General features: G+C 59.0%; 4 protein-coding genes and 1 long non-coding RNA gene across 10 annotated transcripts; 3 read left to right on the top strand and 2 right to left on the bottom strand.

Moving 5' to 3' along the window:
• The first annotated feature begins 2,522 nt into the window (after window positions 1-2,522).
• Window positions 2,523-4,779, top strand: CLDN7 (claudin 7). The gene is made up of 4 exons (XM_019413641.2): window positions 2,523-3,202; window positions 3,943-4,107; window positions 4,220-4,304; window positions 4,400-4,779. Exons 1-4 carry the CDS (start codon window positions 2,980-2,982, stop codon window positions 4,560-4,562), a joined length of 636 nt encoding a protein of 211 aa, XP_019269186.1. The 5' UTR covers window positions 2,523-2,979; the 3' UTR covers window positions 4,563-4,779.
• Window positions 4,780-5,034: 255 nt separating this feature from the next.
• Window positions 5,035-11,403, bottom strand: ELP5 (elongator acetyltransferase complex subunit 5). 5 transcript variants are annotated; one of them, XM_053893497.1, is made up of 8 exons: window positions 10,897-11,403; window positions 10,413-10,473; window positions 10,245-10,325; window positions 8,453-8,673; window positions 6,905-7,086; window positions 6,297-6,392; window positions 6,053-6,153; window positions 5,035-5,411 (listed from the first exon to the last, which is right to left on the bottom strand). In XM_053893497.1, the coding sequence occupies exons 1-8, from the start codon at window positions 11,126-11,128 to the stop codon at window positions 5,297-5,299; spliced, it is 1,089 nt and encodes a 362-aa protein (XP_053749472.1). In that variant the 5' UTR covers window positions 11,129-11,403; the 3' UTR covers window positions 5,035-5,296. The 5 variants fall into 5 exon arrangements, with proteins under 5 accessions (XP_053749472.1, XP_053749471.1, XP_053749473.1 ...); XM_053893496.1 differs by having other exon boundaries at window positions 10,894-11,402; XM_019413636.2 differs by lacking the exon at window positions 10,897-11,403 and adding an exon at window positions 10,631-10,817 and having other exon boundaries at window positions 5,036-5,411.
• Window positions 11,404-11,413: 10 nt separating this feature from the next.
• CTDNEP1 (CTD nuclear envelope phosphatase 1) lies at window positions 11,414-17,705 on the top strand. 2 transcript variants are annotated; one of them, XM_019413638.2, is made up of 8 exons: window positions 11,414-12,033; window positions 14,575-14,641; window positions 14,739-14,857; window positions 15,087-15,158; window positions 15,822-15,938; window positions 16,126-16,255; window positions 16,912-16,996; window positions 17,253-17,705. In XM_019413638.2, the coding sequence occupies exons 1-8, from the start codon at window positions 11,932-11,934 to the stop codon at window positions 17,362-17,364; spliced, it is 804 nt and encodes a 267-aa protein (XP_019269183.2). In that variant the 5' UTR covers window positions 11,414-11,931; the 3' UTR covers window positions 17,365-17,705. The 2 variants fall into 2 exon arrangements, with proteins under 2 accessions (XP_019269183.2, XP_019269185.2); XM_019413640.2 differs by having other exon boundaries at window positions 16,144-16,255.
• LOC128774332 (uncharacterized) lies at window positions 11,605-14,739 on the bottom strand. The gene is made up of 2 exons (XR_008418915.1): window positions 14,372-14,739; window positions 11,605-13,925 (listed from the first exon to the last, which is right to left on the bottom strand). It is a non-coding gene; the product is annotated as an uncharacterized LOC128774332 (long non-coding RNA).
• A 1,273-nt stretch (window positions 17,706-18,978) lies between the features above and the next one.
• On the top strand, window positions 18,979-21,056 carry GABARAP (GABA type A receptor-associated protein). The gene is made up of 4 exons (XM_019413644.2): window positions 18,979-19,197; window positions 19,750-19,828; window positions 19,984-20,102; window positions 20,572-21,056. Exons 1-4 carry the CDS (start codon window positions 19,108-19,110, stop codon window positions 20,635-20,637), a joined length of 354 nt encoding a protein of 117 aa, XP_019269189.1. The 5' UTR covers window positions 18,979-19,107; the 3' UTR covers window positions 20,638-21,056.
• The last annotated feature ends 89 nt before the right edge of the window (window positions 21,057-21,145 follow it).

Raw genomic sequence — 21,145 nt, forward strand, 5'->3', positions numbered from 1 at the left:
TCGTTACAGCTGTACGTCCGGAGCAACGTCCGGAGCCATTTATACGGGCCCTCGGGAAACATTTGTTGAACAAGTGGATGAAAATGTCGTTAATTTGTAGTTTATTTTTTCATCCATTCATCAAATATTTATTGGCGATAAACCCGGAGGCATCGACAGGGGAAGACTGACACTGAGTAAACAGGCACACGAGGAAATAGTTTCTGTGATAAGAAGCCGTGCAGTTAAAGCCCCAAGTAGCGGTGAGTGAGTGAGCACATCCACCGAGGGATATGACTCAGTCTGGGGCGGGGTGGTCAGGTCAGGCTTCCCGGGAGAAGCGAGACTCCAGCTGATGGTTGAAGGATGAGTCGGATGCGTCGGTCAGCAGGGTAGAGGAAGGAGGGGAGGGGACAGGGACAAGAGCATCCAGGCGTAGAGAACAGAGTGTGTGAAGGAAAATAGCAAAAGAGATACACGTCGGGAGCAGAGAGAGGGCTCGTGTGGCCGAGGCACAGTCCGGCGAGCCACACGGCATTTATTTTGCCAAGCCCAGTGTAGCAACACTGGAGCGAGCAGAGACATTGGAGGCTTTTAAGGATTTTGTTTTATTTTTATTTTTTTAAGTTTATTTATTGAGAGAGAGAGAGAGGGAGAGAGAGCGCGTGCATGCACGTGCACCCGGGACCGAGTAGGGGAGGGGCAGAGAGAGAGAGGATCCCAAGCAGGCTCAGCGCCCTCAGCTCAGAGCCCGACACAGGGCTCGAGCTCGCGAACCGTGAGATCAGGCCCTGAGCCAAAATCAGACAATTAACTGAGCCACCCGGGTGCCCCCTACGTTAAGGATTTTAAACAGAAAGTAACGGGATCCAAGTCTGAAACAAACAAACCAGTTCACTTCCGGAGAATCGATTTCAAAAGGACCAGCGGGGAAACGGGGCGGGGCTGTCGGTTTGGGGGCAGCTGGGGTGGGCAGGCAAGAGGCGGACGTGGCGGGTCGGCCTGAGGTGTAGCAGTGAGCTTGCTCACAAGCTGGATATACTTCCGTAATGAGAAACATAACATTTTGGAGCTGGAAAGTACCTTAAAAAAAAAAAAAACACACAACAACTCGGGGCACCTGGGTGGCTCAGTTGGTTGGGCTTCTGACTCCTGATTTTGGCTTAAGTCACGATCTCACTCTTGTGGGTTCGAGCCACATTGGGCTCTGGGCTGACAGTGTGGAGCCTGCTTGGGATTCTCTCTCTCTCTCTCTCTCTCTCTCTCTCAAAATAAATTATAAGAAAAAAAGGTTAAAAAAAAAAACACCACCTCACCATGAATCAAAAAAGGAGAGCCTTACAGAGAAATGTTTGAGAGGACGAAGAAAAATGGGAAATGTGGGAGTGGAGGGAAAAAATAGACACGGTGAGGGGGCTGGAAACGTGTGGGTCTGGGAGCGAAGAGGTGGGTGGGGAGGACTCCGGGCAAGGAGGCAGCAGAGCGGCGCTGCGGGGCGCGGGGGCAGGGAAGGGGCTGGGAGGTAGACTCCCGAGGGAGGAGGAAGCCCTGCATGAAGCCGAGAGGGTGCACAGAGTCAGGTCCAGGCTCAGAAGGAAGGAAAGGGAAACGTGTGTAAGACGGGAGGGAAGGAGAAAGTGGAGCACAGGTTTGGAAAGTCTCCAAGGGAAGGGAGCGACAGGTGTGGCCAAGAATGTCACCTAGGCCTGACCCCGCTCCCCACCCTCTGCTGACTTCTGGCCTCAGTGCTTTCTTCCTTTTGCTAGGAAGGACGCTCGTCGCAGGTGGGGGATAGTGACCCCCTAGAGGTGGGGTGCCAAGGGTCCAGGCAGGTCAGGGATAGGGATTGGAATGGACAGCCAAGAAGACGGGGCTGTGGAGGCCGGGGCCTGGCAGCCAGGTGTCAGCTGGAGGGCGGGATAGGAGGGTGGCGGCCTGGGGGCACGGGGCGTGGGGGTGCTGCTGGGCCGGTGGTTCTGGGAATGCGGACTCCAAGGAGGCTGCTGAAGGGGGGCAGTTCTGAGGGACTGGAGCTACGGTTCCCCAAGGTGGGGACGCTTAGGAGAGCCGACTGAGGAAAAGGAAGAGCAGAGGGGTGGGGACGAAAGTAGGGCAGGACAAAGAGCACCTAGAGTAGAAACCAAGAGTCCCAGCGAGGGGAGGGGGGGGGGGGGGCGGAACCGAGGGGCCCAGGGCGTCCCCGGGCTCTGGGGCCGCAGTGTCCCAGGCGCACCTGCCGGGGAGAGGAGAAGGGGCATCCCGCTGCCCAGGGAAGTCCAGTCTGGAGGGGCTGACTCCAAGCTGGGAGCTCCGGAGAAGCCGCCGCCTCCTCCCTACCCGCAATCCAAGCCGGGCAGGAGAAGGGGCGTGACCCTGGGGCTCAGGTTTCTTCCTCTTCACCTGGGCAAGGAGGGGTGGGGGCCAGGACTTCCGGCTCAGGTGAGTGTCCCTTCGGTGACGTCAGGTCACCCTCGGCCGCCCTCCGGTCCCGCCTCCCCCCCCGCGCTCCCGGTGCCCGCGGGGGCGCGCCCCTGACGCCCTACATATACTCAGGTGCGCCGCACCTGTCCGCCCGCACCTGCCCGCTCACCGCCGAGCCACCGGGCACTGCAGCCTCAGGCCGACAGCCCAGGGCACTTTGGGGGCTTCCAGTACCCAGGACCGCGCGCACACCGCCCTTCCGCCTTTCGTCTGGGTAGGGTCGCGGAGAACGCCGGAGGGGACCGCCTGGCCTTCGCGGGATCGCTTTTTCCACCACCAGTCCCCGGGCGTGGCCTGATCCTTCTGTGAGACCCTTGCCCCGCCTGAAGGATCGATTTGTGTGTGTGGTTTTTTGTGTGTTTTGTTTTTTTTCTCGAGTGACAAAAAGATCTGCAGTCACTTGACCCCAAACTTCTCTTCGGGTGACTCGTCGCTTTCTGTGGGGCTGCCCCCCCGAGGTGGGTTTGCTTTACCGCAGGGTCGCCCGCCCGGCGTCCCCAGGCTCTTCCGAGGGCGAAGATGGCCAATTCGGGCCTGCAGCTGCTGGGCTTTGCCTTGGCCCTGCTGGGCTGGGTGGGCCTGGTGGCGGCCACCGCCATCCCGCAGTGGCAGATGAGCTCGTACGCGGGCGACAACATCATCACGGCCCAGGCCATGTACAAGGGGCTGTGGATGGACTGCGTCACGCAGAGCACCGGCATGATGAGCTGCAAGATGTACGACTCGGTGCTCGCCCTGCCGGGTAAGGCCGCGGGGCCGACGGGGCGGACGCGCCCGGGAGCGAGGGCGCCGGGCGGGGTGCGGGGCAAGGGCGCGAGGCCCGACGCCCGGGGTTGCCGGGGAGCAGGACGCGGAAGCGGCCGGACCGGGCCGGGGGCGGGGGGGTGGGGGCTGCACGTCGGCTGCGCCCCCCTCCCCCCGCCCCCCCGCCCGGGCCTCCCCGGGTCTCGGCGCCCGGCGGCCCAGCCCCCTCTAGGCCTCTCCCACCCCCGCCGCCCTGCGCGGCTGGCGGCCTCCGTCTCCCGCCCTTTTCTCTCGGACAAAAGGCGGCGCGGGGCGGAGGGCGCTGGGTCAGCGGAGCCGTGCGCGCCGTCAGACGAGGGCCGCAGCCTGCGGCCTGTAATCTTATCGGCCGATTAGCCGAAGCCACAGAGCCGGTGGCCGCGATAGTGGGGGTCAGGGCTGGGCCGCGGGCCGAGATCTGCGGCCCGTGCGGGGGCTCCGGCCGCCGCCGCCGCCGCCGCCCCTCTCCGCGGGCCCCTTCCTCCCTGCCCCCCCCTCCCCTGCCGGGGCGGTTTCGCCGAAACCCTCGCGCCCCGGGCGGGTCCTAGGGCAGAAGGAGGGCGGGGCGGAGCGGCAAGGCCGCGGAGCCGGGACGGGGCGGGATCCACCCGGCGCTGCGCGGGGCTTGGACGCCCAAGGGGCCCCAGCCCAGCGACCCGCGTTTCCAGGAATGAGGGCGTCCTTCCCCCTTCCCCGCAGCGGCCATACAGGCCACCCGAGCCCTCATGGTGGTGTCCCTGGTGCTGGGCTTCCTGGCCATGTTCGTGGCCACGATGGGCATGAAGTGTACAAGCTGCGGGGGAGACGACAAAGTGAAGAAGGCCCGGATAGCCATGACCGGAGGCATCATTTTCATCGTGGCAGGTGAGCAGCAGGCCCAAGGAGGGCCCAGCGCCTCTCTTCTCCAATCGTAGGGTGGAGGCGTGCAAGGTGCCGGCCTGGGGCCTCCTAACATGCCAGTCGTTCTCTCCCCCAGGTCTTGCTGCCTTGGTAGCTTGTTCCTGGTATGGCCACCAGATTGTCACAGACTTTTATAACCCGTTGGTCCCCATGAATCTGAAGTAAGTATGGGAGCCCGGCCTCCTAAAGGGGCGACAGTTCCGGATCCCCCTCCAGGAAAGGCCGCGTTTCTGACCCTAACCCCCTCTCTCCATAGGTACGAGTTCGGCCCTGCCATCTTCATTGGCTGGGCGGGGTCGGCTCTGGTCATCCTGGGAGGCGCCCTGCTCTCTTGCTCCTGTCCTGGGAGTGAGAGCAAAGCTGGGTACCGTGCGCCCCGCTCCTACCCCAAGCCCAACTCTGCCAAGGAGTACGTGTGAGCCGGGGGCCCCCTGGCCCGGCCCGGCAGCCTATGGTGTGCCCGGGGACCTGAACCGGCCTGGGGCAGAGCTCGGCCTGTGGGCGGGGTGCCGAGAGAGACAAGCCCCGCCACCCCGCTCGCGCACCTTGTACAGTTCCCCCGAGGGGGTTGGGTGAGGGACGCAAAAAGAAGAGGGTGTGCTTTTTGTACAGGAATAAAACCGTATGTTTTGGAAAGGAGGCTTTTTTTTCCTCCCCCTTCAGGGTCTCTGCTTTCTTTCAACCCAGATCCTTACAGGGAACCTGGAACCTTTAAGTGTATCTGCTTCAGTTTAAAACAACACGCACCGAGCGCTATCGGTGTGCAAGGCCCTCCCCGTGGCACCGTTGTCACTTGGGCCCCAACGCTAGTGACTCTCCAAGACTCAGGTGCCTGGCTTCCCTGCCTCTTCCCACGCAGTCCCTCCCACTGCCAACTCCCGCTTACACGGCTAGCAAAGTTTCTTTTTTAGTAAAAAAATAGATTTTATTAGGCTGGGAAGGGAGGCGTCTCTGTTCCCTCACCTTCCCCTCTGCCCCTTCCCATGTTTTGTCCCGCCTGGAAGCTACTCCGACTCGGGGGTCACGAGGCAGGACCTCCGCACACAGGGAACACAGGTGGGGCAGGGTAAGGCCGCGGCAAACAATGAAAGGATGGTTACGCGTCCAAGGTCTCTCTCCCCCCTCCCCAGTACAGGCTGGTCAAGGCTCCCCGTCAAACATCCAGGTCACCATCTGGGTCTTCTGGGTCCAGGTCATCGAACGCGTCTGGCTCATAGAAGATGCGGCTGGTAGCAGGGCCGGGCCCAGGGCGCAGCAGAGCCTGCTGTCTGGGGAGAGGAGGGGGGAGCGGGTGCTGGCGAGGGTGGGTAACGGGGTCCTGTCTGGACACGCTTCCTGGTGACTGACTCCCTCCTCTTTCTCTTTGGCTTTCGTGTTTTCTTGGTTCAAGTCCCTTTCTCTGACCTCCTCGTTTAGTCAGCATGGGAGCCGCATCCGGTACCGGGATAGACGGATGCCGCTCGCCTAACGATCCCCTACGTTCTTAGCAGCTCGAGGGCACGGATCCTGCCACGGTCTGGCTTCGCCCACCCACACACTGAGCACAGAACGGCAGGCATACAGAGGCCATTATGAACCTGTCTCTACCACACCCAACCGGCTTCCCGTCCTCCCAGTAACGCTGTTGCCCAGAGAGGGGCAGGGCCACTTCCCCAGGGTCTGGTCTGGCTCAGCCCAGACCCGATTGCTCTGTGACCTAAGGCTCTAACGGCGAGAAAAGAGACCTAGAGGCCCTTTAGCCTCGTTGGGGCAGGAGCGGGTAGAGAACCACTCCCCAGACTTGTCTTTGGAGGTGGACTTCAGCCCCTGTAAAGTCTGAGGTTAATCAATAACCTGCCATCACCCCCACCTCTCAGGCCCGGACGCGGGGCTCTACTCAGGAACCCAGGCGCCTGGCCCCCCACCTTACTTTTCGGAGCTGAACTGGAAAGGCAGTGTCAGGCTATCCTTGGCTTCTCGCTCTCTCTTGGACAGGTGGAGGTTAAAGGTCAAGTGGGAGGCGGGCTCCACCTGCAGGCACAAGGGATACTGCCACTGCCTCGTGGCTGCACCCCTGACCCCACCCCCACCCCCTGCAGTTTCCAGTCTCCTTTCAGCAGACCCACAAGCTCCGGTCCCTCGGTCCCTCGTTTCCGCCCTGGCCTGCGAGATACCTGCGGTGTGTGAGGATCTGGGTGGGGCTGGGACTCTAGCGGGGGTCCCCCTTGGAGATCCAGGCTCAAGTCAGGCAGGACGGAGAACCACAGAGTCTGGGGGAGAAGAAAGAGTATTAACGGAAAGGTTGTTTCCACCTGACGGAACAAACCAGAGAGAAGAACTTGGGACCCCCCCCCCCCCCGCCGGCCCTGCCCACCCCTGCCCGCCCCACCATCAGTGTAACAGCTTCCAGCCCCTGCTCTTCCCCTCGCCCTCCTTCAGAGCTCTCCGAAGGGACTCGCTCCTTCTCCCCCAACAACCGCTCCCAGTCTTTTCTCCTTTGCCGTTTCTTGGAAGTCAAGAGCTCCTCTTGGTTAAGCCCACGGGATCCGAATCAGGCAATCCCGTGTTCCAATCCTGGCTCTACCACTCACTGTCTGTAACTTGAGTAAGGGGACAACCAAACAAGCCACCTCCCAGGGCCGTGGTGAGGATCAGGAGGGAAATGACAAAACAAGGAGACAGAGGGAAGCGCTCGGCCACACCAGCTTTCTTACTCTTCTTTCCGCCAAGACTCCCCTTCCGTCCGACCCTGACCTTAGTGCTTCCCCGGGGTTCTCCTGACCTCGAGGGGTGGGCGCTGTCGGGGCCTCCGACAGAGGATGTGGGCCGAGGCCTGGCCCGCTGTACCACCCAGGGTCACCTCGGTCTGGGCAAGGCTGCTCAATGCTCCCGTGGGGCCCGGGCCGTGGAGCTCTCGGTGCAGCAGGCCTAGCACGCACAGCTGCTCCGCTGCGGGGCCGCCACCTGGAAGGACAACAAGCGTGGGGCGCAAAGGGCAGTGGGGAACACTCAGAGCGGAGGCCAGGGATGGAACAGTAAAGGAGGAGGAAGGAAGGGGTGCCCCACGTTCCGTCGCGGCTCCGCCAGAATCCTGACTTCCCTTGGTGAGGCTGGTACTGCGGAGCTGCAGCCCTCACCGCCTCAGAGTGAATGTGAGCCAGGCCTACTCTGACTTGGTCCTCGGACCCTCCTAGGTCCTCCTAGGTCCTCGGAGCTCCTCCCTCAGGGCCTTCGGGACGGAGTTAACCCCTTCCTCTTCCGGTCTCTGCTTACTTTCCTGCCTCATCTCTTACACGATGAACTACTTGAGGCTTCTGGAACTTGACCCCATCCCAGTCAGTGCCTTTGACTCCCTCCGGTTGTCTCTCCCTTTTGCGGAGCGCGCACACACATGCTTAAAGAGCGTCAGCGCTGTACTAGAAGATGCCTTCGTGTTTTGACGCTTACAGACGTCGGCATGTTTGGGCTGAAGCGTATGACATCGCTATCACTTGACCTAACAGCAATTCTAAACGGTTCCTCCTAGGCGCGCCTGGGGGGCTCAGTGGATTAAGCGTCTGACTTCAGCTCAGGTCACGATCTCACGGTCTGTAAGTTCGAGCCCCGTGTCGGCCTCTGTGCTGACAGCTCAGAGCCTGGAGCCTGCTTCGGATTCTGTGTCTCCCTCTCTGCCTCTACCCCACCTACACACTCTCTCAAAAATAAACATTAAAAAAAATTAAATAATTCGTGCTAATACTGTAATTTCACCCCTTCCCCCCACTCTTACACAGTAAAACTGAAACACTGAGAGACTCAAGCACCTTAATACAAAGTTGGGTAGCTGACTGCACGGTCAGTTCTAGAATCCACGGTATACTTCAGGGCTACGCCCAGGGCCCCTGGTCTGGCCAAATCTGCCTGGCTAACCCCTTCCTCTTCGAGACAGTTCTTTCCTTAGGATGCCCTGTGTATGTTCCTTTATCATCACGGCTGCTATCAGACCGTCTTGTAACCGCTAACTTGTCTGTATCCTTTTTGGCACTTTGAGGTCCTGGAAGACAAGAACCTGAGCACACTCAGTCTTTACTCTCCTGGTTTCTAGATTTGTGCCTGACACATAGCATGTAATTGGTACTCACTGAGCGAACGAATGAAACAAATGAGTAAAAACGAACCTGGAAGAGGAACAAAAGCCTGCTTACGAAGAAGCCCAGAACTAGAATGAACGTTAAAGAGATGGAATAAGGCCCAACTGGCAATCCCTAACCATGTTCTTGCTCAGAATGGAAGAGGGCTTACTCCTTGGCAGGGGAAGGTACATGACGAGTAGTAATGAAGGGGGTCTCACCACGGCAGGCGTGCTGACGGCTCATGGCACAGAGGGCCTGGCAGAGGGCGGCACAGGGAAGACGCAGCAGCAGCCAGCTCAGTGAATCGAGAGCCACAGTGACAGGACCAGGATCCGTCCTCTTGCACATGGCCTGCAAGGCTCCCAGGGGTCCCCCCGGAAGGGCTTCCCCGGTCTGCGCCCAGTTGAGCGGGTCTCTGAAGAGGTCATAGTAAACCAGCCTGCAAAGGGAAAACAGGAGACAACTGATTAACCCTGCCCCTTCCCCTCGATCTTGAACTTCACCCTGTGATCTCCGTGGCTCTCTGTGACTTAGAGCTAAGACTAAGACACAGACTACCATGTGGGCAGCACGGGCTTTGGTGTCAGAAAGCCCTGAGCTCTAAGCGTGGCTTTACTACTTACCTAAGGTCACCTAACTGATAAACTACTTATCCTAAAACTGTTTCTTCATTTGTAGAACAAACGCACAGATACCAACTGTTTGATCTTTAGAACGATCCTTAACGCGTATTAAACGCTTGACAAACGTCAGTTATCATCACCATCAAACATTTCCTGAGCGGAGCCTAACTCGTGTCATTCCCTGGAGGAACAGGGAGAGGACAGGATGTGAGACATGGCTCCTGCCTGTAGGACAGTTTAGAGAAGATCAAGAATTAGATCCTGTGTTACTAACTATAGATAAAATAGCACCACAGAGAAAAGGAGTCTGACATGGGTTAGGAATCCTGGGATCGGATTCACGGTGGCCCAACTTGTTCCTGGACACCACCGTCCTATCTGTTGCTTCTCTCGTAAGTGCCACCTTAACATGAAACATCACTTCCATCACATGGTTGAAAAACCAGAGCTGAACACAGACGCAAACTACTGACATGTCTAGACCGGGAAGTAATCGTTTTTATCCAGGCACACAGGTGGGTTCAGGAGTCTCCTAAGCTCTATTCCACATCAGTCTATAACTCCTGCAAATTCTACCTGCTAGAGTCCTTTTACTTTCCTCTTAAACTCTCTATGCTTACTTACTGCTACTGTCTTAAGCCAGATGTCACCCCTTATCATCTTTCCCTAAGATGCATTAGAGACCACACCCGTCTCATTCACCGTGCCTACCGCAGCACCCGGTTCGTAACTGGTGCTCAGTACACATACACCCCTGAGTGAACCTGGACTACCACAGCAGCCTTCCCTCCCGGTCTGAGGTTGCCCTCTTCTAATCCCATTCTCCACACTGGTCACTGGAGTAGTCTAACAGTATGAGATTATCACTCGCCCCTTACACGTTGAAAGGGCCGTCACTGCCTTTGGGATAACTGAACTCATTTTCACGCTGAGACCTTTTGCTATCGGTCTGGTCTCAGGAAGCTCTTCCAACTCTCATGAACAGCTATGCCTTCCCATACGTCCCTAATTTTGCACAGTCTGTTACTTTTGCCTCTAGGACAAATCGCTCAGTAGCTGGCAGCTGGCGTTGGTGCAAATCTGGAATCCACGTCTGGACTAACCATCCCCGGATTCTGAATACCTCAGAAGACAGAATATGTTCATTTTTATCCACCAGTACAGCTTCTGGTGCAAAACTACAGCGTCGGCCTCTTATTACGCTCCATTTCCGTCTGCGCTTCTACGGCCCAGGCTCTGGGTTCTCCATTAACTCGCCACTCCTCATTTCTCTTACGAATCTTGGCCTCCCGAAAGACACATATCCATTCCTTCAATGAATATGCCGCAGAGCAATTTCCTTACAGGGATCCTACACCCAGCAAAGTCTCTCCCAATCTGTGCTTACCGGCTGTTGATACTGGAGTCAAAACCTGCACGGAACTCTTCCTCGCTCACTTCACAGCCCAGGATGTGGACCTGCTCCCCACTAAGGCAGAGATGGAGGAGAGTGTCACAGAGCTGGGCCCAGCCTTCCTTCCCGGGGACTTCGGGGGAAAGGCTGCGGGATACTCACCCCAGCGCAGCTTTCTTGATAAGCGCCTTCAAGAGACTGCGCCCCTCCCACTCCACGGAGTCTGGGGAGAGCGAGGGACGGATAACCAGCGTGAGAACGCTGACGTTTCCGTCCTCACCGACCCCGGGTGACCACCCCTCGCCGGTGACACGCGGCTCTTCCTCTCCGCTGCCGCCCCTCGAGCCCAGCTCGCAACCCCCGGCGCCTCTGGCCCTCACCCCGCAGCAGCACCAGGCCGCGCAGAGCCAGCACCGACTCCATCTCCAACTGGCGGCCCGTCCCTCCTCGGGCGCCCTCTGATGGCGTCACGGCCCGCCGCCCCGCCCCCTCCAGGGAAAAGGGGCGGGGCACCCATGAGCCCTCCCACAACCGAGACCCGGCCCGGTCCGGAATGAGAGGTGATTATGTCCAATATCCCAGGGGGCGCTCACGCGGAGGGGCCCCTCCCGAGCTCCGGCGCACAGACGCAGGACATTTTTACCACGACTGGGGCCGGAAGAGCCGTTGGGGGCAGTTGTCGGCGGGAGGGGTAGGAGGCCGCACGCGCCCGTCCGACGGCCCGACACCCGGGGACGAGAGACGTCACCCGCCCCGCCCACGCCGCTCCAGGCGGGGCCCGCCTCGCCCCCGGGGTCCGCCCCGCTGCCACCTTCCGCGCTTGCGCGATACTGCGGCCTTGTCGGGAGCGCTCTCGGCTTTCCCCTACCCGCCCCCATAGACCGAGGAGGGGGAACATTAGTCCCGGTGAAGCGAATACACGTCACCACCGGAAGCAGTGTCAGAGGGGAAGAGGAGGGGGGAAGAAAGGAGGAGGGAGCCCTTAGGGCGGTAAAATGGCGCCTGTCAGAGTGGGAAATCCAGCTGCAGAGGCTGCAGAGGCTGCAGCCCCGCTCCCCAGCGGCTAAGGCCCCCCCGACTTCGGGGAGGGGGAGGCCGCTCCGGTCTAGCCATCCGCGCCCTTCGGCTCCCCCTCCCCCTCCTTCCCCCTTCCTTCGCCCAGCCGGCGCGTCCGCCGCCGCCGCCGCCGCCGCCGCGGCCCTTCGCGCGCCGCGGCCCCCGCCCGCCCTTTCCCGCGGGCAGCCCCCTAACGCGCCTGCGCAGCGGGCCACCCTCCGCTTCCCCCTTCCCCTCCCCCTCCCTTCTCCCTCCCTCCCTTCTCCCTGGCCCCCTCCCCCACTGCCCCCTCCCCCAATTCTCCATCCCCTTCCCTCCCGGTCTCTGAGGACCCCGTCCTAGCCCGGCCCGTCTCGGCCCGCAACCTCCGCGAAGCCGTCGGTGCCACTCCCCGCCCATGTGGGCCCCCGCGGGCTGCCCACGCCTGTCCCCCAGCTCCCGGTTCCGCTGGGCTTTCCCCTCGCCGGGGGTGGCTTTCTGAGCCGCCCGCTCCGTGCCCCTCTCTGCAGCCTTTCCTGCCACTCGGGGCCCCCGTTCCCCCTCCCGGAGGCGGGGGGCTGCCCCCGGGGGGCTGGCGGAGCTGGGCCGCGGGGGCCCCGGGGCCGGCGGTGCCGGGGTCATCGGGATGATGCGGACGCAGTGTCTGCTGGGGCTGCGCACGTTCGTGGCCTTCGCCGCCAAGCTCTGGAGCTTCTTCATTTACCTTTTGCGGAGGCAGATCCGCACGGTGAGCCTGGGTGGGCGCTGGTGGTGGTGGGAACCCGTGTCAGCGGTGCTCACGGGTTTGCGGAAAGTGTCGGGCCTCTGTTTGGGCTTCGGAACGGAGTCCTGGCGGCGGCTTTTCCCGTTAGAGGGTTGGGGCACCCTTGGCTGGGCGTGGGGTGGCATGGGGAGGGGGGAGACCCCCGTAGGACAACCGAGATCGGGGCGGCGGGGGGGGGGGGGGCAAGACGGAGACTGGATGTGGCAACTCTTGGGGGCCAGGGTGGTGGGTGGGGCGCCGTTTAGGAAAGCCGGAGTTGTTGTTAGAGACCAAGAGGAGGGGAACACCTGTTTGATGGCACCGGCTCTGTCGGCTGTGGGCTTGTGACAGACCCTTCCGTTACTAGGAGCCTCCCCGTGTGTTAGGGCTCGGAACAAGGGACAGACGGGCTTATGTGGCAAGGGTAGGGGTGTGGGTGGGAGACCATAGGTGACAAACAGGGGAACAGCCTTGGGTGTGAAGGAGAAACCCCTGCCGTTGGCTTTACGGGGACTCGTCCAAAAAGGGCCCCGGAAACTTATTTCCTGCTGTGGGCATCTGAAGTCACCTAGTCCCTGGGACTAAGAAGGATGGTTTTATGTTGGGCTTTAGGGAGAGGAGCACATTGGTGTTGGGGTGTCTCTCTGGGAAGACAGTGCTTGGCAGTTGTAGGCTTGAGCCTGAGGGCGGGCTTGCCTCTCCAGGAGACCCCAGCTTTGAGAGGGGTCCTGTGGGCAGCGATGACTGCACGTACCCGAGTATCTGTGGGTTCCCTCCCCCGGAGAGCTTCTCTCCAAGGTCAGAGCTCCCGTAGGCTAACATCCTTTAGCGAATGTGCTGTGTTCTCACTGCTGGGGAGAATTCAGTAAGGCGACACGCAGAAGTTCCCTGGCCCGTGCTCTTTGGTGTACCTCAGTAATACCTGGAAGGTCCGAGAGTCTCCAGAGAGCCCTGGGTGGTGGTGGTCGTTGGTGACCGACTTGGGGGAGTGGGCCTGCTTCAGATTCAGTGTCTCCTTTACCAGTCTATGCCTTCTGCTTCCTGATTTAGGGTGAGGGTTGTTTCTGGGTGATCACGGTGGTAGGCAAGGCTATTTCCCCGAAACCCATGTTAGGAGCCCGGAAGAATTTGGGGTCAGAGATGCTGAGTTGTGTGTGGGGCTGGCTCCTGGGGTTTTCTCTACATGTCAGCTGCTGTTCTATCTGCCTGGCTCTGCTCCGAGCACGCCCCGTTTGCCCCTGAAATTCCTGTTCTGGAGGCAGGGAGTAGAGCTCCAGCCCCTCTAGAGGCCAGCTTTTGGCAAAACTGCACCTCTCCGGGCAAGTGCTGACCCCACGGCCTTTTGTCTTCCCTTCCTTCCCTTCCAATCTGGTTTCTCCCCCCACCCCCTTGCTGGCAGATGCTTGGAGCATTCCCTACATGCCCAGCATGTGCAACCCGAGATAGCAGGCCAGGACACCCGAGCTGTTGCGGCCTTCATCCTGCTGCAGGGAGAAAAGGGCAGGTGCCTTGGCATTCGGAGGAGAGGGCCCTGTGGCTTGCAAGGGGCGAGACTGGTTCTGGCGAGGCCGGGGCCTAGGGATGGGGCCTAGGGATGGACAGAAGCCTAGAAGAAAAGAGCAGAGGAAGGGACTGCCAGGCTCGCGTGGAAGAGAACTGAGTGCTAGAAACAGGAGCTTCTAGAGAAGACCCGGAGGAGCTGGAAGGTTGACGTCCTTGTCCCCTCTTGACGTCCCTCACAGCCCTTCATTCACTCTGGCCTTCTCGCCACCCTATCAGTCAGCCTGGTGGGTGGGGCTTCCCAGTGTGCCTGGTCCTGGGTACCGGAATAAGGAGGCAGCGAGGAGGGCTGAGGTTCTCTGCCACTTGTGACTTGGCTGGTAGAGACAGAAATGGACAGGTGGCTGGTTAAAATAGGCCTGGCGGCCACCAGCCAGGGGAACTTAGCTGACCTGAGAACCCCTGGATTCCCTCCTTGCCCTTCATTCCCCTTAGGTACCCAAGGACCTCCTGTCCTGACTCCTCTCAGTCCCCCGAGTGGCGAGAGTTGTCACGAAGGATCCATGGGCGGAAATGTGGGGAGCCGTGCGTGTCTCTGTTCCTTGTAGAGCACAGGGAAGAGGGCAGGTTTTGGGTCGGCCTGCCTTAGGGCGGTCCTGGCTCCGCCACTGCATCCGCTCTGATATTAACCACCCACCCTGTGACAGTGTCCTGGGAACGCAGCCGGGACCGGGTGCTCTCGCCAGGTTTTCATTCTAACCGGGGGGACAAATGACCAAATAAGATAATTCCTAGCAGTGTGGTCTTACACAAGGCATCTAACCTGGCTAAGCCTCGGTCTCTCCGTGGTTAAAATAGACACGATGATGTTGCTGTCGTTGTCGTTATTATAGCGTCGTTACCCGCGTTCTTGAGGATTAAATGAGGTGATCGTCAGTCACTTCCACGATGCCCCGTATATAGTAAACGTTCCTTTGTCAAGGTCTCCCGCTCAAGGGGTCTAATCCTCTCTCTTGCTGTTTTTAGATAATTCAGTACCAAACTGTTCGCTATGATATCCTTCCCTTATCTCCCGTGTCCCGGAATCGGCTAGGTGAGTGTGCTGGCTGGGAAGGCTCCTGTAAGGTGAGGTGGGGCTCAAGGTGTGGGCTGGAGGTTGGTGGGTGTCATTCCTTGCTGTTGTGGTTCAGGCCAGGTGAAGAGGAAGATCCTGGTGCTGGATCTGGATGAGACACTTATCCACTCCCATCACGATGGGGTCCTGAGGCCTACCGTCCGGCCTGGAACGCCTCCCGACTTCATCCTTAAGGTGTGTTGGGGTGGGAAGTGACGGGATGGTCATGCTTGTGATTCTGCTCACAACTAGACTTCCTTTCCCAGTCCCAGAGCATATCGTCCTTGTCCCCATCCTCTGGCACCAGCGGCAGCCAGGAGGGAAGCAGGCAGTGGGGTGGGGGGGGGGGGGGTGGCAGGGAGGGGTGTGTGTCCTTCAGGCCTGTGCTCAGGACACCCCCCAGCTCTTCCCTGTTCCTCTACAGGTGGTAATAGACAAACATCCCGTCCGGTTTTTTGTACATAAGAGGCCCCATGTGGATTTCTTCTTAGAAGTGGTGAGTTTGGGGGCACCTGGGGGGCTCAGTCGGTTGAGCATCTGACTTCGGCTCAGGTCATGATGATCTCGTGGTTCGTGGGTCCGAGCCCCACGTCGGGCTCTGTGCTCACAGCTCAGAGCCTGGAGCCTGCTTTGGATTCTGTGTCTCCGTCTCTCTCTCTGCCCCTCCCCGGCTCACACACTCACTCTCTCTCAAAAAAAAAAGAAAAAAAAAGGAAAAAAAATACATTAGAAAAAAAATGGTGAATTTGTAGAAGCTGGGGGGAGCCCTGTGATGAAGGAATGGCGTTAAGGCTCTGGGAATTCAGAGCGGTTGGAGGAAGTACAGGGTGAGGAGAAAATAGGTATGGGCAGTTTTGGAGAAGGGCAGTTGTGGGCCGGTCACAGGGCGGCTGTCAGTAGCTTGGGTTCGTTTGTTGTGCTGATGCAATTCTGTTCTTCCACAGGCTTCCTGATCGTTTGCTCTCGCACCTCTGAATCTTTAAGGGTGTACGGGGCCTAAGACTCTTGAGTTTGGGGGCCTTCAGAATTTTGTGTTCTCAGAGACATCTGATGCTCTTGAAAGGCCTGAAGGACCGGGCTGGAGTCTAGTGAAGGCGAGTTGTGCGTTCAGAGGAAGGATGGCTTCTTCTGACCCCACCCTCCCCCTGATCAATTTCAGGTGAGCCAGTGGTACGAGCTGGTGGTGTTCACAGCAAGCATGGAGATTTACGGCTCTGCTGTGGCAGATAAACTGGACAATAGCAGAAGCATTCTCAAGAGGAGATACTACAGACAGGTAAGAGGAGGCTCGGGAGGCAGGCTGGCAGGGAGGGCTCTGGGTTTGAGCAGTTTCCCCAGAAAGGGACCTTCTGGGGGGTGAGCGGAGGCGTACTGCATGACCCCCTCTGTGGGAGGCGGCTGCCCGCGGGCATTGTTGGGACTGGGCAGCCGTCACAGGGGCCGAGTCTCCTTTTGATGCCCAGCGTGGCCCTACCCTCCAGCACTGCACTTTGGAACTGGGCAGCTACATCAAGGACCTCTCCGTGGTCCACAGCGACCTCTCCAGCATCGTGATCCTGGATAACTCCCCAGGGGCCTACCGGAGCCACCCAGGTATGGGGGGGGGGGGCTGAGTCTGGCAGGAGCAGGAAGTGGTTCGGAGAGGGTTATTTTGAATGCCTGGAGCTGGGATTCCTGGCTTACTGTAGGTCAGGATGCCAGGTATTTCTGTTTTCTGGGAGACACTCTCCCTTCCCCACTTGTCCACTTCATAGGGCACGTTGCTCGTATCAGTTTGCTTCAGGTGAGACACAGTAGCAATAAATTTGATTAGAAGCCTCACGTTAATGTGAGACACGGTGATTGTAGGTTAATTTTATCTTGGGGGAGGGGCCTGGGTGGCTCAGTCATTTGAGCATCTGACTGTGATGTAGGCTCAGGTCACGATCCCAGGGTCATGGGATCGAGCCCCGTGTCGGGCTTTGCACTGAGCGTGGAGCCTGCTTGGGAGTCTCTCCCTCTGCTCCTTTCTCCCACTCACGCATCCACCCCCATCTCTCAAATAGACATGAATATGAATGCCTCTTTTAAAAAGTTTGTTTTGGCGAATAAAATAGGAAGGTTTACCTAGGTGGTTAGGTTTGGGTGGGTCAGGGAGAGGGTACGGATTTTAAAGTAATGATCCCCATTTTCCCAAAGGAAAGAAAAAGCGGCCTGAGTCTTGAATTGTGTGTTTTTTTTTCACGTGCGCTTCTTTTCACCCACCCTAGACAACGCCATCCCCATCAAATCGTGGTTCAGTGACCCCAGCGACACCGCCCTCCTCAACCTGCTTCCCATGCTGGACGCCCTCAGGTAACGGAAGCCAGACACATTGCGGAGGAAAGGAGGTGGGGGATCCCGAGAGGGAATAAAAATGCGTCCTGTTTGACTTATGTCTTTTCCCTTAAGAACTTAGCCTTTGAACCCAGGTGTTCGTACAGTAAAGCTCATCACTTGTAGCCAGTGGGTTTGGGGCAAACTGGACCTCAGTGTCACGTGAGCGTGGTGATTCTTTCCTCCCCCCCTTTCCCCCCCCCATCTCCAACGAGGCTTCGTCTTGTCATCCCAGGTTCACCGCCGACGTTCGTTCTGTGCTGAGCCGAAACCTTCACCAACACAGGCTGTTGGTGACGGCTGCTCCCCCTCCACCTGCGCTGGGGTGGGGGGGAGAGGGAGGGTGAGCTCTCGGGATGCCGTCTGATGCCCTGTCCGATGGTGAGGACTGCCTGGGCAGGACCTGCCCCTCCCGCCCCTCTCTGCCCAGGGAGCCCTGCGCTCCGTGTGGAGTCTGGACGGACACACGGGCCACACTCGCAAGCAGCCTCACTCTGACTTCGAGTTCGCGCTCCTGGAAACCCCAGACGGGGACAGAAGCGGAGGCCTGGGAGAGCCCGAACTGTCTGGTGGAGAGACCAGACCGGCCAGAATGAGAGACAGACATTCGGTTAATCCGGGAGGCTCAAAGAAAAGCCAAGCCAGCTTTGTTGTGATTGATTTTTTAAAAACTCTTGTACAAAACTGATCTAATTCTTCACTCCAAGGGCTGGGCTGTGGGTGGGAAACTGGGATTTTGGGCCACTGGATTTTCCCCAAACTTGTCCTGCCCTCCCCCCTTTCTTTTCCTTCTATTTTCCCTTCTTCCTAGACTCCCTCAGACCTGTAACCAGCTTTTTTTTTTTTTTTTTTTTTTTTTTTTCCCTTCCTTTCTCTCTTTTAAACCATGCATTATAACTTTGAAACCAAAGCTGCCCCAGGTCCTTCTCTGGGGGTTGGGAGATGAAGGGAGGCGTCTTTGTTCACGTCCCCCCTGTCGGGGCGAGGTGCTGTTGGCTTTGGGGGAGGATGTGGGGAGCCTCGACCTCAGGTGCTCTGGCGGGAAGGGTCTTGGAGACGGGATGGGCGCCCCGGCGGGACCGGGGAGGGCGGCCGTGTGTCCTGAAGGAGCCTGGCCTGCGGGCTAGGACGACGCGGCAGTGTGGCGGCAGGAGATGCTGGACCAGAAGCCAGACGGGCGGGACCTCGCCGGGGGCCGACGCGGACACGCCCGACGGCGGGGGGCCTAGCGCCAGGCCCGGCCCCGCCCCGGCCGCCCCGGCCCCGCCCCCCGGCGCCCCTCCCCCCCACCTCCCCGCGGCCGGCCTCTACTTCCCGCGGCCGCCACGTGACGCTCCGCCCTTCTCTGAGATCACATGATTTTTCTCTCGCGACCGCCGAGTGTGTTCCTCCGCGATGACGTAGTCCCTACCTTTCGGACCTCCTCTCAGGTCCCTATTGGTCCCACTCTTCCCTGGAACCTAAGCGTCCGGTGCGTTTCCCCGAACGTGTGTTTCGTTTCTGTCCCCCTTCATTTCCGGAGACCAGCTCCCCGACTTGGGTACTACTTTGTTTTGGTGTCAGCTGCCGCCGTCGGCGTACCGACGCGTTTCGTGAATAGCTATCCTTGTAATTATCTCTGCCTTTTTTTTTTTCCCCCTCTTTACGTTATTCCCGAAAAGAACTTTCGGAGAACCGAGTCTCAAATTACAGTTACCGACTCGCAGCCCTTTTCATCCCCAGCCTCGTGGGGGAAGGTCAGAATGTGGGTTTTCGGTTATTTTCGACCATTGCACAAGCCAACCACCTTTGCTACGTCGTCTGCGTAGCCACAAGTTGATTCCAAAGCGATTACGCAGACGGCGTGAGGGGGGGCGGCCAGGGGGTGGCGCTACGCTGGCGGCGTTATGGCCGCTGCGCTGGTGGCGTAACGTAGCAGGCGGGGCGGCCCCGGACCGTCGTGGGTGGGGTTGGTGAATAGGGAAGTGGCGCAAGTCCCGGGATCGCTCCGCTGAATCCGCCCGCGCGTCGCCGCCGTCGCCGCCGCCCCCCGTCCCGGCCCCCCCCCGGGTTCCCTCAGCCCAGCCCGGTCCAGCCCGGTTCCCGGGAGGATGAAGTTCGTGTATAAAGAGGAGCATCCGTTCGAGAAGCGCCGCTCTGAGGGCGAGAAGATCCGAAAGAAATACCCGGACCGGGTTCCGGTGAGGACAGTAGTCAGGGCCGAGGGCGCGGGGCGCTGGCTCTGACGCCACAGCCTGGGCTTGGGTCCGGCCAGGCGGCGCGGGCACTGGGCTGCCGGCTGTGGCGGGCGCGACACTGCTGTCCCCGGGCTCGGAGGTTGAAAGCGGGGGTGGCGGGGAGAGCTGGGGGTGGGGGGGACACAGATAGGAGAGGGAGACCTGGGATTGGTGTGCGAGGCTGCAGGGAGTTTGACAGCCTGAGCTGCTCACGGTCTTTACCCCGAGCTAGCCAGGTTTTTGAGCCTGAAGCTCTAGGCGGCCCACTCGAGTCGTCCGTGCCCTATTAGGATAGTTGTTTATTATGACGCCCTACTGAGGGATCCTGAATGTTTGGGTGAGTTTCAGCACAGTGGGGTCAGGATCTCTGCTCAAGGCTGCGCCGCGTGTTCAGAGACAAAGAAAACCGAGTCGGACAGATTTGGGTGCTAGGAATTGTGTCACTCGAGTTCTTGACGGGGGTAACTCTGGGACCATACACCTAATATTTCCTAATTTTCATCTACCCGTCATCAGGTGATTGTAGAAAAGGCTCCCAAAGCTCGGATAGGAGACCTGGACAAAAAGAAATACCTGGTGCCTTCTGATCTCACAGGTGGGGACCTGACCCAGGCCCCGGGTTAGCTTCCTATGGGTGGCCGGGCATCTTTGTGGGAAAAGGTTCCACATTGTAACCGCTCTCGCTCGGGGGTGGGGGGTGGGGGGGGCCCTTGTGATCTCTGGCTTCATCCTGCCTTGTCTCTTCCGCAGTTGGTCAGTTCTACTTCTTGATTCGGAAGCGAATTCATCTCCGAGCTGAGGATGCCTTGTTTTTCTTTGTCAACAATGTCATTCCACCCACCAGTGCCACAATGGGTCAGCTCTACCAGGTATGTGCACGGGGAAGCCGGGAGGCTTCGGGGAGGTGCGGGAAGAGCTTGAGGGGAAGAAAGTGCTAAGTCAGCAGTTCCTGGACCAGCTGCCTTGCTCTGCTGTCCACTTTATCTTTGGCCTCAAAATTTCAGCATAGTCCTGGGTTGGAGGTTCGGACGAGGCCATGGGAATGGCCAGAAGGGAGAGAAGGGTGAGGTGGACCACAGTCCCGATCCTTCACCTGCCCCAGCGTCCTCCCCGTTCCAAGGCAGAGAACAGTCAGAGGGAGAGCTTTTTGCCCAGGACTGCTGCTAGGGGTGATGCTGCTTGGCTGCTACGGTCCTGAAGTGAGGGAGTGAGTCAGGACGCTAGTTTTCGGGGGGTCTGCCTCAGAACGGGGCTTTGAGAAGGAGGGGGGGCAGTGGGTGGTTCAAGTGACTGTAGCCCGGGCGCCTGAGTACCGGTGTTTCTCTGCTTCCGCCCCAGGAACATCACGAAGAAGACTTCTTTCTATACATCGCCTACAGTGATGAGAGCGTCTACGGTCTGTGAAGCTGCTGCCCCTGAGGTGGGGGGTCCCAGCCTACAAAGAGAGAGGTGGCCCCCCTTCCTTGACCTAGTCCTCCTTCAGGCTCGACCACCACCTCCCTCCTTCAGGACCTGCACTTCCTAACGTTCGAGGCTCTCCTCCAGCCCCTCTTAGCAGGAGGGCTCATGGGGGAGGTGGCTTCTAGGACCTCTCCTTTGTCCCCTTTCTCTTTCCACCTTCCCCACTGTGCTTTAGACTTCTCGATTGTCAATCTCTGTCACATCTAGTGATCGTTTTGGTTCCTGTTCCCTTTCTAACTGCCCAAGGGGCTCAGAACCCCGACATTCCCTTCCTTTCACTACCTTCTTTTTGGGGGTAGAGGGGAGGGACTGAAGTTGTGGGGGGAAGGTAGGAGGCACATCAATAAAGAGGAAACCACCAAGCCGAACTGGATCTTGCTTTGTGTTGCTTCCCTCCTTCTTTTTCTTTTTAGTTGTCCCGAGGCGGGGATAGTATATCCGGAGGTGGGCA

The sequence above is a fragment of the Panthera pardus genome, unplaced genomic scaffold, assembly GCF_024362965.1.
Source record: "Panthera pardus isolate Hobbes unplaced genomic scaffold, ASM2436296v1 HiC_scaffold_3, whole genome shotgun sequence".
Lineage (NCBI taxonomy): Eukaryota > Metazoa > Chordata > Mammalia > Carnivora > Felidae > Panthera > Panthera pardus.

Excerpts from the sequence above, each read along its gene's own strand:
- CTDNEP1 (XM_019413638.2), top strand. The coding sequence starts at position 11,932 with ATGATGCGGACGCAGTGTCTGCTGGGGCTGCGCACGTTCGTGGCCTTC. Across the intron at positions 14,858-15,086 it reads CTCCCGACTTCATCCTTAAG|GTGGTAATAGACAAACATCC; the intron begins GTGTGTTGGGGT and ends GTTCCTCTACAG. Across the intron at positions 16,256-16,911 it reads GGCCTACCGGAGCCACCCAG|ACAACGCCATCCCCATCAAA; the intron begins GTATGGGGGGGG and ends CACCCACCCTAG.
- ELP5 (XM_053893496.1), bottom strand. The coding sequence starts at position 11,128 with ATGGGGGCGGGTAGGGGAAAGCCGAGAGCGCTCCCGACAAGGCCGCAG. Across the intron at positions 10,474-10,893 it reads CTCTTCCGGCCCCAGTCGTG|ACTCCGTGGAGTGGGAGGGG; the intron begins GTAAAAATGTCC and ends CGCTCTCCCCAG. Across the intron at positions 5,412-6,052 it reads TTCCAGTTCAGCTCCGAAAA|ACAGCAGGCTCTGCTGCGCC; the intron begins GTAAGGTGGGGG and ends TCCTCTCCCCAG.
- CLDN7 (XM_019413641.2), top strand. The coding sequence starts at position 2,980 with ATGGCCAATTCGGGCCTGCAGCTGCTGGGCTTTGCCTTGGCCCTGCTG. Across the intron at positions 3,203-3,942 it reads CTCGGTGCTCGCCCTGCCGG|CGGCCATACAGGCCACCCGA; the intron begins GTAAGGCCGCGG and ends CCTTCCCCGCAG. Across the intron at positions 4,305-4,399 it reads TTGGTCCCCATGAATCTGAA|GTACGAGTTCGGCCCTGCCA; the intron begins GTAAGTATGGGA and ends CTCTCTCCATAG.
- GABARAP (XM_019413644.2), top strand. The coding sequence starts at position 19,108 with ATGAAGTTCGTGTATAAAGAGGAGCATCCGTTCGAGAAGCGCCGCTCT. Across the intron at positions 19,829-19,983 it reads GGTGCCTTCTGATCTCACAG|TTGGTCAGTTCTACTTCTTG; the intron begins GTGGGGACCTGA and ends TCTCTTCCGCAG. Across the intron at positions 20,103-20,571 it reads CAATGGGTCAGCTCTACCAG|GAACATCACGAAGAAGACTT; the intron begins GTATGTGCACGG and ends CTTCCGCCCCAG.